The sequence below is a fragment of the Protopterus annectens genome, chromosome 1.part0 (assembly GCF_019279795.1).
Source record: "Protopterus annectens isolate FY-2018-M chromosome 1.part0, PAN1.0, whole genome shotgun sequence".
NCBI lineage: Eukaryota > Metazoa > Chordata > Ceratodontiformes > Protopteridae > Protopterus > Protopterus annectens.
Window position 1 is genome coordinate 1675708561 of NC_056725.1, and position 17897 is coordinate 1675726457.

At 42.2% G+C, this 17897-nt stretch overlaps 1 protein-coding gene across 4 annotated transcripts in view; it reads left to right on the forward strand.

Moving 5' to 3' along the window:
* PLA2G6 (phospholipase A2 group VI) overlaps nucleotides 1-17897 on the forward strand; it is a 1377288-nt gene that overhangs the window by 682869 nt on the left and 676522 nt on the right. For all 4 annotated transcript variants that reach the window (XM_044068476.1, XM_044068486.1, XM_044068491.1 and 1 more), the window contains one exon: nucleotides 5105-5268. In XM_044068476.1, coding sequence (XP_043924411.1) covers nucleotides 5105-5268 — 164 coding nt within the window. The remainder of the gene's footprint in view (nucleotides 1-5104; nucleotides 5269-17897) is intronic.

Genomic DNA, 17897 nt, shown 5'->3' on the forward strand with positions numbered 1-17897 from the left:
GATCATATCATCCCAGGTTGACAGGTACTGTATCCCCTTGGAATGACTCCAGAAACTAAGCCAGTTATTGAAGTCAGTCAGTTTCTGTTTGTATTGAGGCATCATCCTAGGTGAAGGTAAAATGCTGCTTAAAGCTTGGAACATACCAGCCTGAGACACACAGTCCAAGAGCTCAATCATGCCTCTCGTCATATAGTCCACGGAGGTACTTCTCAACTTGTTCACATCAACATGAACTGTGACAGTCATAACGGTACCTGTTGTTGAGAGACTTGAGTGCATGTGTTTTATGGTGGATCCTGGCACCCTGGCGGACAGCTGACCGTGACCTTCTCCTTATCCAGCCTGGTGACTGAGACATCAGTGTGTTTCATGATGGAATCACTTATGACTAATATATTTGGTTTTGTGTTTTCCCTTAAGGGCTTGACAGGTGAGACACTGGTATGTGAGCTATTATTAGAGGAAGTATTAAGTGTAGTGTGCATGTGTTTGTGTTTGGAGGTCTCTAGTATTTAGGTATGTTTCTGGTGAGGACCTCCGCATATGTAGGTATGTGGGTTGTGAGTTTGGGTGGAGTAGGAGGTGAGGTGTGCATGCTGATGACCCGCTCATTGTCATATATAGTAACTGGTGTGTGAGAGAGCATGTATTCAAGGTTCTTAATATAGTTGCATATCTCACATGTTGGTTTGTGTTGTCTAGGAGTAGAGGATTGTCGGTGAACATGAGGCAGTTACTACACTGTCTTTAGGATGGCCATGTCGATCAAGCTGGCTGAAGAAACAATGGGAAATTGTACATCCATAGTGTTAGGTAAATTTATGTGGTCAGGAGGAGAGGTCGCACTTAGGAGTGGCTAGTGGGTCAGAGGTGTGTTGGAACCTCTGAGGCTAGGCTTAGTGTTCTACCTGACAGTAAAGCTGAGCCATGAAAAACCTCTGGAGGGCCACAAGCAAAGTGCTAAGGGAAACTTTAGCAAGCATAACATTTGCTGCTATAACCACCAATGGTGACTACCGCTACACACAAGAAGCGCAGACACGTGGCTTATGTAAAACAAGAAAATAACCCTTTTAAGTCAAACTAGCAAATAAAGACACACTGTCTGAGCTCTAGTCCAATCACCCTCAGTTAGATGGTACCCAGACAGCACTCTCCTCCCACAAGGGTGCAGAAAGGCCTTATCCAACAAAGATGGCTTGAATTTCATACTTAGAGGTTAGAAAACAGACCCAGAAACAGCAAGCATGGAACTGGGCTATGCTACAGCCAAACTAGTACAGTATGCAGTAAAATGTGGCCAAAACAGTTCCGACAATTCAAACAAGACAGTAGAATGCAAACACTTATTAAGAGTGCAAGATAAGAGCAGAAACAAGAACTTACACTTAGTTGGAAGCAACAGATGCCTCAGATTTTTCAGTATCTCAGTGAAGAGCTGGTTTTAGTGCTCAAGTGATACACGGCAGTCTAGATTCCATTAGACTGAATCTAGCCTATGCTAAGTGCAGAGGTATTTGAAATTTAAACTGCTTAAAATCACAGTCACAACAGCAAAAAACAGTATAAAGCAGCAGTTCAGCAGAACACTATTTTCAGTGTAATCAGGCTACTAACAAGCAGTAATAAAAGAGGTGGTATAAATGCAATTGGACACTTTTAAGAACAGTAGCAAAAGCAAAGTAAAGTCAAAGTAGGAAAAGTCACAGTATAAATACAGTAAAAGCAGCTGAATAGAGTTTAAGATGTTTTTTCGTCAAGTAGAAAGGGAATAAACAGAAGATAAACAGAAGATAATTCAAGGTTAAGAGCTAAGGGGGTGGGCCTTCCCAAATAGTGTCACTGTACTCAGTAGAAAGAGCTGATATGATGGGACTGGGAGGAGTGTCCAGTAACAAATTTATAATAAAAGGCAGGCAAAGCAAAAGCCACCAAATTATAAGAACACAACAACAACAATATGGTGGGTGAGAGGGAAAAGACACTAAGTGTTCAGAGTAAGCCAAGAAAGCAGTTTAACACACAAACCTTGTAACACTAAACACAGTATTAACTTTGTAACACTAAGCACAGAATTATTACCACTGAAACAGTTATAGCAAGTGCAAAAAATATACTTATATCAGCTTTGCATGTCAGTTGGTGTTAGAAGTATTCCAAGCCAGCAACGAGGACAAAAGCTCTTAAATATTGAGCACAATCTTGCAAATATGTGAATCTTCTATAGTAGCAGAATAAAAGACTAACCCTCTGGCAAATCAGGTAAGGACACAAATAGCTATTTTCCGCCTAAATCAAATGGAGCCAGCCACAGTTAAGTGTTCAGAGTAAGCCAAAAAAGAGTTTAACACACAAACTTTGCAACACTAAGTACAGAATTATTAAATATCACTGAAACGGTTATAGCAAGTGCAAAAAATATATTTATATCAGCTTTGTATGTCAGTTGGTGTTAGAGGTATTCCAAGCCAGGCAACAAGGACAGAAGCTCTTAAATATTAAGTATTTAAGAGAGTATTGAATTTTTTTTTGTCTTTCTGCTTTTCCCGGTTAGGGGTCGCCACAGCGGAACTCCGGTCCGCTAATAAGAGAGTATTGAATATAAAGTGATAATTATCATTTTGACATAATAATTAGTAAATTTATTTGAAGGTGTTTAAAAAATTAAAAATATCTGTAAATTACTTTTACTAGATCCTAATATCGTCATCACTAGATAAAGTATTGTTTAATGCAGAAGGATAACGAGGGTTGTTAGTACCAGAGTGTAATATTTTGGACTTGGTTTGCATAAAATAACATTTCTTTAAATGCAGACCAATTACTGAGTACATCCATAAATCCTTGTAAAGCTCTTAAATTAGTCTCTGTTGACCCAAATTTATTATTCTTTGCAGTTGATAGAAATGTTGGTATACGTCTCCATGTTAACTATCAGCACATTAGATAAAATATCTTCAAAACTGCACATAAAAAGTATTATTTGCTTATTAAAGTTATTATTTGAATGTAATTTTGGTTTGAAAAAGAGAATATAAACAATGTGAGATATATGAGAGGGCTTAGAACACCTTCCTGCATCAATGTCTATCCAGTATGATACTCACAATAATTTTACACAGTGAAGAAGTCACTGCTTTTGAAGTTTCTGGACAGAAAATAATCTGGTTACCACCTAGATGATTTGCTGTTACACTGACCTCTCTTTTTAAAGATGTATTGCTAAGCATACCTACCATTATAATTTATTTTGTTGTAACTTCCAAACATATCAGGAAGAGAGAGATTTGTTGCTGTCTCCCTCAGTTGCTCGTGCTATTCTTGTTCGTTATCAGTCAAGGTTATTTTGCTTTGTATGCCTACATTGCATGTTTGAATCTCTTTTGAGTCTTGTATAGAAACTAATGATGTATGCTTACCTGTCAGTATTAGACTAGATTGGCTAGTCTTCTTGCTTTACCTTCTCTTTGTTTGTATAGTCATAAACTTAGCATCTGCTCTTTGCTTGTTTATCTGTATGACTTTTAACTGTCAGTTATCATTTAGATTTTTTTTTCTCCTCGGGCCTTCACTTAATATAAGCACCAACCAATGCACATTCCTAGTCAATAAAATAAAATTAACACCTACAATTTGTTTAACAACCAAAGTACTTTCCTCTGTTGCTTCCTGCAGTTACCCAGAATTAACTTGTGTATGTTGTGGTCTACTTCTTGAATTAGTCCTAAGAATGTAAGATGGTTGTGTAATGGAAACATGGTTTTGTTGATTAGAGGAGATAAGTACTTGAGATTGGTTTGCTAATTGATGAAAAGCATCAGACTATGCCATTGTTGTTGTTGGTAATCCCTGGTAAGACTTGCTGATAAAAGCTTTTGGTTGGATATGGGCCATCATTTGATGTATTTCTGTCTTTTATGAGCTACTGTAACTCTCTGAAAAAGATCTGCAAGTTAAGATAAGTTCTTGTATGGATGACCATTAGTTGTGGGAATGTCATGGCTTGTGTGCTTAAAACATCAGATCTACTTAAATTTGGCTTGCGTTTCTTGCATTCAGTAAATGTGGAAAGCAGGATGTTTTTACATTATGACTAAAACGTTTAATTTCTCCAGTATACTTACGTTAGCTGATCTTTAAATTCAGGTTCAGCCATTTTAATTTCTATCCCCCAGAATACATATTCTAAGGTAATTAAAACAATTAAGTTATAGTAACCTAACATTAGATGATTTTCCTAGTTAGCCTGTTTATGTAGATTTCTTAGTAGACAGACCCTGGTACACCTGCGTTTACTTTGTAGTAAACATGAAAAGCAATTAGGATGCAAGGCAAATTGCTTTGCTGTCCTATTGCTGATAAATAATTTGAACATAAACAGAGATAAATACTTACTGACTGCTATTTTAGTAACTGGCATTGGGGAGACCCCAAAACAGTTGTCAGAGTGACAGTGTACATTTCTGTATGTTGTGTGTAATTAAGAAAAAACATACAAGTGCTGTCATTGACTAGATATTTGCCGCATTCTTGGATGCATGCTAGCCTTCTAGTTCCATAACACTCGCTCTTGTTTTTTTTTTTATTTTTGTTTATTTAGCCTTTTGTTGATCGGCATAGTCCAGTTAGGTTTGTAACCTCTTTTCAGGGGAGTCCTGAGGTGCTGTTTATGCTAATAGGGAAATTTGTTCAGGGCATCACAGAACTTCCACTTTCAATAGGTGCCTTGAGATCTTTTGCATCCACCTGAGGTACCACCAACTCGGGCAGATAGGGCCCTGGTTTAACATAGCATCTGAAGGACTGCACTTTCATGAATGCTTCACTTCCCTTATGCTGCACTGCAGTGTCATTAATCAATCTGTCTGGTATGGGAATAGAACACACAGCCTTCTACTCCAAAGGTGTGTTTGCTAATTATTATGCTTCTGACACTGCATTCGCTTCTGTATGTTGCTACTACATGTACAGTACCTGCTAAAGTGGTGCGTGGAGTTCCATGCTCTACTTGATACCTTTTTGTGAGGAATTGTTGAGAAAGATTAACAGTGATAATGCCCTGCAGATAACAAGTCATGTTTTGCTTTTAATGTTTTCACAGATCAGACTCCTTGCTGTGCCTGGATGGAGGAGGGATCAAGGGTCTTGTTCTCATTCAATTGCTGCTTGCGTTGGAGAAGGCTGCTGGTCGACCAATCAGAGAGCTTTTTGACTGGGTTTCCGGAACCAGCACTGGTGGAATTCTTGCACTAGCTATTGTCCATGGTGAGATTTTATTTTACACCTTTTCACACATATAAGTGGGAAAACTGACTAAGTAAATCTTGGCCACAGAGAAACATGACTTTTAGCAGTGAAAGATATTCTCTTTACGTAGGCAGGGTATCTTTCAACATACTATCTTAGCTGAGTTTGAATCAGTAGGAAAGAAAGCTTCACAGTCAGAAATAATGTGAATGCTAAAAGCAGTGTAAAATACTGTAAAGTTACAAGACTTAGCACATTGCTTCCCACATATTATACTCTGTCATTTAGCTTAGTAAATAAGACACACACTGTCTGGCCTATCCTTACTGGAGTGAGCGTTTAGATAGAGGATTATCTTGAACCTGCACTACATGACATGCAATCACCTTAGGTAGCATATTAGGTTTAAAGCTAGGTATACTCCATTGCTAATATCCCCTCTTTTGAAAATTAAAACCTATATGTTAAGTTAGCATGCTTTAAGATGCATTGATCATGTATTATTGAAGTATACCTTGTATTACTTACATCAAATTAAAACATGTATAGTCAGAAAAACATTTTAATAAATTAGACTTTTTGGTCTTTATAGTTATTATCAGCTGTGTAAGAGATGGAATACTTTTTTCCCCAATGGTCTTCCATATCTTTTGTATTTACTTGGACTGTTTACATTAAAGTTTACAATTAAATAAATGATCTGTCCTTTGAGACAGAGTTTTTGCTCACTGCAGCTTTAGAGACATGACTTCACAAGTCATTCTGTGCAAGTTTTGACCATCACAGTCTTCATAATTTCTGTTTTTCCTGCGACAGGACTATTAGTGGCACTTTTTGCACTTTGCATCCTGGAACATTGACTTCAATATACATCTTACAGAGATGCTGGTAATTCCTTCTGTACAGCATTTCATCTTCTCCATGGACAACAAAGGATCTTGTCTTGGTTCGGACTATTCAGACGAGATCTTATACACATGAATATTAGGTATGGGAATAACTATAGCTTTGGGTTATAGACATTCCATTGGCTTTTTGTATTCCTGTTCTGACTCCAGTCTGTAAATGTGGTAGTCTTCTGCATTTTCTGTTACAGCACTTATTCCTGTCTTCACTTTTTTTCCATAATTTCCTTTGCTTTAATTGCTCAGGTATCAGCAATGTAGTTGTAGGTAATTTGCATTTCATTCAACTGCCCATTGACATTTGAGCTGCTGAGAAACTGAGTCACTGTAGTGGAGTAGTTGTATATTCCAAAACTGCAAGATGACAGCTCTCTCATTTTTTTCCTTTCTGTTATGTGATTCTTTACTGTTTGAACAACTCTATTCACTTGTCTGTTAGATTCTGGAAGGTGTAGACTGGGTATTATATGTTTGAATGCCTACTCATGTTTAAGTCTGCTGAATTTGTGATTTTTGTTTTGAGGACCATTGGAAGGTATGTCATGGTCAGATATCCTGTGTGAAGAATAGACTTTAACGCACTAATGCTCTTATTCCATCTGTTAAGTTTTGATTATTTCTGGAACTTGGAATAACCTGCACATGTAAGTTATATGGCTTCGTTCAGCTGGAAGAAATCTCTATCTCCCTCAACTCCATGGATGAGCTGATACTGGATCTACCATTGTCTCTCTCTCAGTTATTGTTGTGATGTGCATTGCAGGTTGTGACACACTCTACATCATTGTTCTGTCTGAGTTGACTTTTCTGGCCAGTACATTATATTTGTTGCTCTTTCTTTGCACTTGTGATTCATGCATCTTGTCAGGTATTTGTTTTGAGAGCTGACTGGGAATTATTGCTGTCCTTCCATATCATCTTAAGGTCTGGGATCTAGCTGTCCAGTACTGAGTGACTCTTCAGGTTGCCTACATTCCTTCAGGCTAAAATATAGTGGCAGACTCTTTGAGCAGGTCCAGTACATAGGCTTGCAAATGGATGCTTCACAGAGATGTGTTTCTAGACATTGTTCATTGGTGAGTTACTCCACAGGTAGATCTTTTTGCCTCCCCTTTGAACAGACAACTTCCTCTCTTCTGTGCAAGAGTCCAGAGTCCTATGACTTGGAAGATGGATGTGCTATGTTTTCTTTGCAAGAGAGTGTTTCTGTATGCCTTCCCTCCACTTCGTCTGATTCCAAGGGTCCTACTCAAGATCAAGCAAGACTCCCCCAAAATCTTGCCAGTAGCTCCCTTTTGGCTCAGACAGCATTGGTTTTCCCCTTCTTCACTTAGCCAGAGGCAATCACCGCAAGTTACCTCACCGGGTAGACCTTCTCACACAAGACAAGGGGTCTCTGATCCATCCTCACCTGGCCACTCTTCAACTGTCGCTGTGGGTGATAGGATTTTGATCCCTTTTTATGCACATTTTTTCTGAGGACGTGCTTAGGGTTCTGCAGGAGGCCAGGAAGCCCACTACCAGGAAATCATATTTGTCCAAATGGAAGAGAGTTTCTGTCTGGTGCCTTTCTCGTAACCATGATCCATTTTCTGTGGAAATCCCTCTGGTTCTGTGTTATTGTGTGAATTGCTCCATGCTGAGTTAGCATATTCTTCAGTTAAATTTCACCTTTCAGCTATTTCTGGCTTGTCTGCCCTTGACTCTTCATTGCCTGTAGGTTTGAAGTCAAACAAAATTTCTTAAAGAAGTCCTTCATATCAGGCCTCCCAGGAGCCCTATTCTTCCTTCCTTGGACCTCAGTTTTGTGCTTGAAAAATTGACGTGGGCTTCTTTTGAACCTGCAGCTTCTGCTTCTTTGCAACATTGTTCTTGGAAGACTATTTTTCTTTTGGCCCTTACTTCAGCTAAAAGAGTATCTGAACTCCAGGCTGTCATGGCTGTTACTCCTTTCTTAGTTTTTCATAGGGACAGTCTCTCTCTTCATACTAATCCTTCTTTTATGCCCGAGGTGGTTAATGAGTTGTCTTTTAATCAGTCTCTTAATTTGCCTTACTTTTTTCCTTCTCCACAGTCTGCTAGTTAGAAGCTTCTTCACACTTTGGATTTGCATAGACAACTCAGATGTTATTCGGATAAGACGTAGGTGTTTTGCAAATCTGAGCAACATTTTGATGTTCTTCGTGTTTCACTGTTGCAGTCATTACATTTGGGTAATCCTGCTGGCAGATTGCCCTCAGCCGGCCTGAATTCCAAAGTCTTGGGTCCTGCATAGTCTGCTGTCACCCCTTCCCTGATGTCAGGTCGTCATGGGTATAAAAGAAGCAGCCAACGCCATTTTCTTCAGTCTTTCTTGCCACGCAGTGCCCAAAGCAGAAGCATTTCGCAAGTGCCGGTCGGCTGACTCCTGAGATTTTCGTGTTTGAGTTTCAGATCCGAAGTCTTCAATAAAGCTAACTTTCCTGTTGGGGAAACTTTTTTCTTGCTCCAGACCGATGTCAGAAAAAGTTAATAATTGTATTTCTTATGGAAAGCAAATGCCTCATAAGGATTTTCATTCTTACTGTATTCCTTGCCTAGTACCTGATCACAACGTTACTGGTTGTCGGTTTTGTGCTAGATTTAACCAACGCACTATTAAGCGTCGGTATGATTTTGCTTTAAATTTTTTTGGACGCTGGTTTAATTATCCTGAAATGTCGTTGGATAGCCATCCGACTACCGGAGTTTACAAAAAATGCAAAGAAAAGGATAGAGAAAAACAACCGAGGCCCAAAACCGACGATGAAGCTTCTCCTAAGCCAGTCGCCGGTTCTCAGTGAGGTGCTTTTGCAGCCCCTGACGCCCGCTACTTTAGAGTCGCAGGCTGCTACTGACTCCCACGTGGAGTCGGCCATGCCGCTGGATACTCAAGGTATTGGAGCCTCGGACGCTAATCCCTCAGGTGGGTCCTGAGCCACTGAGCAGGTACCGGCTTCTGAGGGTGTATTCAGACCTAAACATCTTTACATTAAAACGACTTCAGCTTCAAAGGCAAAGACTACAGCACCTGCTAAAGCAAGGAAACAAACTCAAGAGCCACGTGGACAGGCCTCTATGCCCAAAAAACAGATGCTCAAAATTGCCGAAGACTTGATTACCTTGATCAGGGGTTCCCATCCCCCTCCTGATAAGAGGCCTAGGCAAGACACTGACTATGAATCTTCAGATCAGGTTTCTATTTCTTCTGATTCCTCTTTTGATCAGGAATATTCTCCCCCCCCCCCATGAGGATTCGGATGCTGAAGAATCTATACCTTCAGCATCTCCTCCTGAGGACTATTCCTTTGGGGAAACCTTGCATACCATGAGGGAGCATTTCCAATGGAAGAGCCAAGATTTTTCAGAATCTAAAAAGAGACTCAAGGATTTTCTTTTACTACCTCAGCACAGGCCTCTAGCCATTCCACCTGTGTTAGACATTGTAGATGATGTGTTTTCGGAGTCTAGTCTGACCCCTTACCCCAGCTCCTGTTAAGCGTGACAGATATTACAGGGTTCTTGACTCGCACAAATTTCTTTTTAAAAACCCTGCTGCTGACCCAGAAACTATTTCACAGGGTCCAAAGGGAGTTGAGGCTTCCACTGCAAAAAAACCAACCCCCTCTGACAGAGATTCAAGGGCACTGGATAGATGGGGAAAAAGGTTTACACATCTGCAACTTTGGCTATAAGGGCCTTAAACTGTCAATTTCATATGCTTAAGTATCAGCAACATGTCATGGGATTGCTTAAACAGAAAATATTGTTAAATTCTGAATGTGCAGAAAACAAGGAAATGCAGGATTTATTGTATGCAGCAGAACAAGTTGGAAAACATACTTTGCAATGTGGTTTTGATTTCTTGGAGGCCTCCTGCACGGCCGCAGTTACGGGTTCTGTAATTAGGAGGCATGCTTGGTTAAAGGAACAAAATCTGCCTGATCATGTTAAACTTAAATTACTAAATGCACCTTTACAGCATGATACTTTGGTGTTAAGGCAGAAGAGGTGTGAAAGAAAATGGAGGACAAAGCTAAATCTATGCAAACTGTCAATGATTTTTTACAGGTACAGCCACCTGGGTTTAGTAGACGCTGGCCTACAAAAAATTGGTCTTTTCCTGTGTCAGACAGACCTCAAAGGGGCAGATCCAGATGCCTTGGGGGCAGATCCCAGGCGCAAGGTTCTTATAGGCCCAATCAATGGGGTGCTTTTACCTCCAAAGCTGGAGAAGATGGATCACAAACATACAGAAAACAGTCCCAATGACTTCCCCCTGCCTGCACCAAGCACTTATCTTCTGGCAGCACCCTTAGGGGGAAAATTAGCACTTTTTGCTCAAAATTGGCACATCATAACCCAGGACAAATGGGTTCTAAACATAGTGTCACAAGGCTACAAGTTCCATTACCATACTCTGCCAAAGGCGAACGGCTGGCCAGATCTGCCAAAAAATCAATGGGCAGAGGCACAAAAACAAGTCTCGTTCAACAAGTACCAGAACAAGAGCAGGGTCAAGGAATTTACTCAAGACTGTTCTTGGTACCCAGAAAGGACAAGGCCTGGAGGCCGATACTGGACCTATCTATTCTGAACACTTTCCTGGATATTCCAAAATTCAAAATGTTGACGTTGCAGCAGCTTCTGCCCATGCTGGGCAAGAATGCTTGGCTTGTGACTTTAGACCTAAAAGAGGCATACCTGCATGTTCCAATCAGGCAATCATGCAGAAGATACCTAAGATTCAAGGCTGGTTCAATGTATTACCAATTCTCTGCACTGCCCTTTGGCTTATCTACTGCGCCCAGGGTCTTTACAAAGTGCCTGGCACCAGTAATTCCATTCTGCAGACAAAGAGGAATACAAATATATCCTTACTTGGACGACTGTCTCATTCAAGCAGAGAACAAGGACATTCATCTTCAGCATCTGGCATTTATGAAAAGACTTCTAACATGCCTAGGGTACACAATCAACAAAAAGAAATCAAAACTAGTACCCTCACAAGAGATAACATTCCTGGGTGCAAGCTTGAATACAACTGCCCAGATGGCTTATCTCATGCCAGACAAACAAAGGCAACTGACTACCTATTTCAAAATGTTAGCAACAAAGGCCCAGTTATCTGCAAGAAAAATTCTGCAGGCTTTGGGCTTCATGGCATCCTGCATCCTACTAATTCCATATGCAAGTCTGCATATGAGGAAACGTCAATGGTACCTAAAAAGTGTTTGGACTCAACATTGCCACAGCCTGGAAACAGTCATTACTCTCATTCCCTGTCTGCAACAGGAGTTTCAATGGTGGGCAAAGGCTTGTCACCAGAACAAGGGAGAGCCATTCACATTACCTCCAGCCAGGAAGACACTAACAACGGATGCAACAGACTATGCCTGGGGAGCCCACATGGTAGGAAGATGCATTCAGGGCACATGGTCCTAAAACCAAATGCATCTACATATAAATCAAAAAGAGATGTTAGCTGTTCAAAATGCCCTGACAGCCTTCAAGGACCTACTTCATCCAGGACAACTACTGATATAGACAGACAACACCAGGGTTTGGTATATAAACAAGCAGGGGGGCACACATTCTTACCCCCTTTGCAGACTAGCCATGACCTTGTGGGACACAGCTTTGACTTACCATGTACATCTGCAGGCACAATTCCTGCCAGGAAAGGAAAATACTCTGGCAGACGAACTAAGCAGAAGCTTCATGGATCCCCACGAGTGGAAGCTGGATCCACAAGTCTTCTGCATGATAAGGAAATGGGGATGCCCGGACATGGATCTATTTGCCTCCCCTCTCAATTACCAACTAAAAAGATTCTGCACAAGGACTTATCACAGACAAGCATGGAAAGTGGACGCCCTATCTTTCAGCTGGAAAAACCTATCAGTATATGCCTTTCCTCCCCTGCCTCTCCTCACCAAGGTGCTCCTAAAGGTCAGACAGGCGAAGCCAAAGATGATACTGATTACCCCAGACTGGCCACGCCTGTACTGGTATCTAATACTAAGGAACTTATCTCTATACCCAGCTTGGACCTTACCTCAAATACCTCAACTACTGTCCCAGCAAAACAATCAGATCATGCACAACCAACTCAGGACATTAAACTTGGCAGCATGGCGGATAATGTAGTCATACAAAAACACCTCTCAGTAAAGCTATGATGGATGTCATTCTGGAAGCCTGAAGGCCTAGTACTAGAAAGTCTTATGCTGGAAAATGGAAGAGATTCTGTGCCTGGAACCAGGCACAAGGAACTGATACAGCGGTACCAGATATTCCTCAGATTTTGCAATACTTAACTTGGATACTGGACAAAGGCCTATCTTTTTCATCAGTTAAAATTCATGCCTCTGCCGTTTCGGCTCATTACAATACAGAGCAACCACTTTTTTCACACCCATTAGTAAGGCAGTACCTCAGAGGAGCCAAACATTTAAGGCCCCCAAGGACACTACCAATACCTGCATGGGACCTCAACTATGTCTTGGAAAAGCTCACCCTGCCTCCTTTTGAGCCAGCTGCTATTGCTGATATGAAGTTTTTATCTTGGAAAACAGCTCTGCTCTTAGCAATTACTTCTGCAAGACGAGTTTCAGAGCTACAGGCGCTCATAGCTGTGGAACCTTTCATCATTTTTCATCCAGACAGGGTCTTCCTGAGGACAAACCCAACATTTATGCCTAAAGTAGTGTCCACTGTGGCCCTTAACCAAACCATCCATCTGCCCACCTTTTACCCAAATCCACAGAACAAGGGGAAGAGAATTCTGCATTCTTTGGACATACACATACAGCTTAGATTCTACTTGGACAGAACCAAAGCTTTCAGGAAGATAGAGCAATTACTAGTGGCATATGCTGCAGGATCACAAGGAAAGCCTATCTCAAAGCAGACTATTTCTAAGTGGTTAGGCCACTGCATTCGTTTCTGCTACTTACACCATGGCAAGCCAGTGCCTAAGGGCATTAGGCCTCATTCCACCAGAGCTGCAGCCACCTCAGTAGCCTTTCTCAGGGGAGTACCAACCAGAGACAATTTAGAGGCGGCTACTTGGAGTTCAGTGCACACCTTTACAAAGCATTATCATCTGCCACTCTTCTCTAAATCCAGGGCAGGCTTTGCCACTGCAGTTCTGCAGGGCCTCATAGCCGCTCCTACTGCTGTCTAGTTCCAGCCTCCCAACCATAGCTTTGGGACTGTACCCAAATGTAATGACTGCAACAGTGAAACACGAAGAACATAGTACAGATGTTCATCGTGCATACAGCTGCAGTCATTACAGATGGGTTATCCTGCCGTCAGGCGGGTCCTCGGTCGGCCGAATTCCAAAGTCTAGGTCTGGCATCGGTTGTCGTCTCGTCTTCCCTGACGTCAGTGCGGCAGGGGTACAAAAGAGGCAGCCAACGCCATTTTCTTCAGTCTTTCTTTCCGCGTGGTGCCCGAAGCAGAAGCAGTTCGCAAGTGCCGGTTGGCCAGCTCCTGAGATTTACGAAAGTGTTTCAGCCGAAGTCTTCTTTAAAGCTAAGTACCCCGTTGGGGAAACTTTTCTTGCCTCAGACCGATGTCAGACAAAGTTAATAATTGCATTTCTTGTGGGAAGCAAATACCGCATAAGGATTTCCACTCTTTCTGTATACCTTGCTTAGGGCCAGACCATGACGTCTCGGCCTGCCGTTTTTGTGCTAGGTTCAACAAGCGCACTATTAAGCGCCGGGCGGAGTTCGCCCTTCGTTATTTTGGCAAAAAAATTAATTATATCATGTCGTTGGATACACCAACACCAGTTTTAAGCAAAAGACGCAAAGACAAGGACCGACTTCCGAGGTCTGCACCGAGTACTGAGACCACGCTTAGGCCGACTACCGGTTCTCCGGTTCTCAGCGAGGCGCCTACGTAGCCCCTGACTACCGATGAAACTATTTTACCGGTGACTTCAATACCCGAGGTCGCAGGCTCCTCGGTCTCCATTCCCACTGCAGATACCGACGCCACTCTTGGCGGGGAAACTGAAAATTTAGTCAGGCCTGCCATTTCTGAAGACGTCTTCAGGCCTTCCACCTTCCCTATTAAATTCTTCACTAAATCCAAAGCTGCCATGAAAACTAAAAAAAAGGGTCCTCAGACCTCCTCTCAAGGCCCCATGCCTAAAAAGCAGATGCTTAAAATGGCTGAGGATTTGATAACTCTCATCAGGGGTTCTCAACCCCCCTCTGACAAAAGACCCAGATTGGAGGAAGACTACCCTTCCTCAGACCAGGCTTTTATTACCTCAGACCATTCTGAGGACCAGGATTATGCCTATTCCCCTTTCAAAGATTCTGATGCTGAGGAGTCTATTCCCTCGGTCTCCACCCCTGAGGACTACTCTTTTGGGGAAACCCTGCATACATTGAGGGAACACTTCCACTGGGAAGGCCAAGATTACTCAGATTCCAAGAAAAGGCTCAGGGAATTACTGCTCCCCCAGCATAGGCCCCTGGCTAACCCTCCTGTTTTAGATATATTGGATGATGTGTACGCAGAAGCCAGCCTTAATCCTGATTCTTTACCTCCAGCCCCTGTTAAACCAGACCGGTATTACTGGGTTCCTGATTCTCACCAGTTCCTTTATAAAAGCCATACTGCTGACCCAGAAACTATTTCACAGGGTCCCAAGGGAATAAAGGCCTCTACTGCTAAAAAAAACTTTACCTTCAGAAAGAGATTCCAGAGCATTAGAAAGGTGGGGGAAAAAGGTGTATACATCTGCCACTTTAACCATGAGGGCATTAAACTGTCAATTTTATATGTTAAAGTACCAACAGTTTTTGTTATCTCAGTTGAAAAGCAAAATGATACAAACAGAACAACCAGATTTGAAAGAGTTGCAGGATTTGTTGCATGGAGCAGAGCAAGTGGGTAAACATACCTTGCAGTGTGGTTTTGATGCTTTAGAGGCCTCATGTAGAGCTGCTGTCACGGGGTCTGTTATACGTAGACATGCTTGGCTCAAAGAGCAAACCTTACCAGATCATGTCAAAGCAAAATTATTAGATGCACCACTTCAAAAAGATGTATTGTTTGGTGTTAAAGCTGAGGAGGTGCTAAAGAAAATGGAGGAAAAAGTGAAATCTATGCAAACAGTGAAAGATTTCTTGCAGGTACAACCTCCACGCTTCAGCAGAAACTGGCCTTCAAAAAATTGGTCCTTTCCAGCCACGGACAGACCTCAAAGGGGCAGATACAGACGCCCAAGGGGTAGAAGACAACCTCAAGGATCTTACAGAGCAAGACAGTGGTAAGCACCAACCCCAAGAGGTGGAGGAGATAGATCACAGTCATTTAGAAAACAGACACAATGACTTCCCCCTATGCCTGCCAAACAAAGCTTTAATGGCAGCACCTTTGGGCGGAAAACTGGCATTATTTTCAAAAAACTGGCATATTGTTACAAAAGACAAATGGATTCTGGACATTATAGACAGAGGCTACAGGTTCCACTTTCATACCCTTCCAAAAATGAGAGGCTTGCCAAACCTGCCACAAAATCAAAGGGCAGAGGCACAAAGACAAATTTCCGCTCTCATGGATATGAACGCGATTCAAGAGGTACCTGCAAAAGAACAAGGTCAAGGTTTTTATTCCAGACTATTCCTGGTACCAAGGAAAGACAAAGATTTGGAGACCCATCTTAGACCTATCCATCCTAAACACATATCTACAGGTGCCAAAATTCAAGATGCTCACATTACAGCAGCTTCTTCCCATGCTGGGCAAGGAGTCTTGGCTGGTAACATTGGACCTTAAGGAGGCATACCTGCATGTCCCTATCAGACAAGATTGCAGAAGATACCTCAGATTTCTTGCAGGTTCAACCCATTACCAATTCTCTGCATTGCCCTTTGGCTTATCTACTGCGCCCAGAGTGTTTACGAAATACCTGGCATCAGTAATTGCCTTCTGCAGACAACAAGGAATACAAATCTACCCATATCTGGATGACTGCCTGATCCAAGCGGACAGCAAGGACATTCTACTGCAGCATCTGGCGTTTGTAATAAAACTGTTTTAAACTACCTGGGATACACAGTGAACAAAAAGAAATCAAAACTAATACCTTCTCAACAGATAATTTTCCTGGGTGCCAGCTTAAATACAACCACCCAGATGGCCTACCTCACACCAGACAAACAAGGGCAACTGTCTCAATACTTCAACAAAATGGCAACTTTCACCAGACTAACTGCAAGGAAAGTCCTGCAGGCTCTGGGATTCATGGCATCTTGCATCCTACTAATACCATGTGCAAAGCTGCATATGAGGAAACTACAATGGTACCCAAAACAATTATGGTCTCAACACAGCCACAGCTTGGAAACAATTATACCACTCATTCCATGCCTTCAAAAGGAATTTTTGTGGTGGGCTCAAGCATGCCAAAGAAACACAGGTCTCCCTTTCTGTGTACCTCAAGCAACTCAAGTCATCACAACGGACGCTTCAGACTACGCCTGGGGAGCACACATTGCAGATCAGTGCATTCAGGGAAAATGGTCCCAAAAAGAGAAGCACCTACACATCAACCAAAAGGAGATGCTAGCCGTGCAAAATGCTCTTATGACCTTCAAAGACCTACTGCATCCAGGCCAGCTATTGATAAGGACAGACAACACCACAGTCATGTGGTACATAAACAAACAGGGGGGAACTCATTCATACCCCCTGTGCAGGCAAGCCATGACCCTATGGAACACAGCACTGGAATTGCAAATCCAACTACAGGCACAATTCTTGCCAGGGAAGGAAAACACACTGGCGGACAACTTAAGCAGAAATATGACAGACCCACACGAATGGAAGTTGCATCCTCAAGTTTTCTCAAAGATAACTCAGGCATGGGGACAGCCAGACATAGATCTATTTGCTACCCACAGAAATTACCAGTTGAAAAAATTTTGTTCGAGGACCTATCATCCACAGGCCTGGAAAGTGGACGCACTCTCTTTCAATTGGACAACATTGACAGCCTATGCCTTCCCGCCTCTTCCTCTGCTGACCAAAGTTCTATTAAAAGCCAGAGCAAAGAGGCCACAAATGATTCTCATTGCTCCAAACTGGCCACAACAACACTGGTATCCTTTCCTAAAGAGCCTGACATACTCCCCACCATGGATCCTGCCTCTAGTCCCTCTTCTGTTGTCCCAGCACAACTACAAAACCCTTCACAGCCAGCTCAAAACCCTAAATCTAGCTGCATGGAGAATACCTTAATTTCCCAACAGACTCTCCTCTCCAAGGAGGTGCAGGATGTCATCTTGGAGGCCAGAAGACCCTCTACCAGAAAAACCTACTCCGCCAAATGGAAACGATTTTGTTCCTGGAATCAAGAAAAGGGCCAGAATCCTTGGGTAATAAATATACCTCAAATTTTACAGTACCTAGCTGAGATGTTAAACAGTGGCCTTTCCTTCTCCTCCATCAAGATCCAAGCTTCAGCCATTTCTGCACAATACAACACAGATCCTCCTTTATTCTCACATCCTCTATTAAGGCAGTTCCTCAGAGGGGCAAAAAATATAAAACCCCCAAGGAAACCACCAGTCCCAGCTTGGGACCTCAACTTCGTATTGGAAAAGCTGACCCTGCCTCCCTTTGAGCCGGCTTCTTCAACAGAGCTACAATACTTGTCATGGAAAACAGCCTTCCTTCTGGCTATCACCTCAG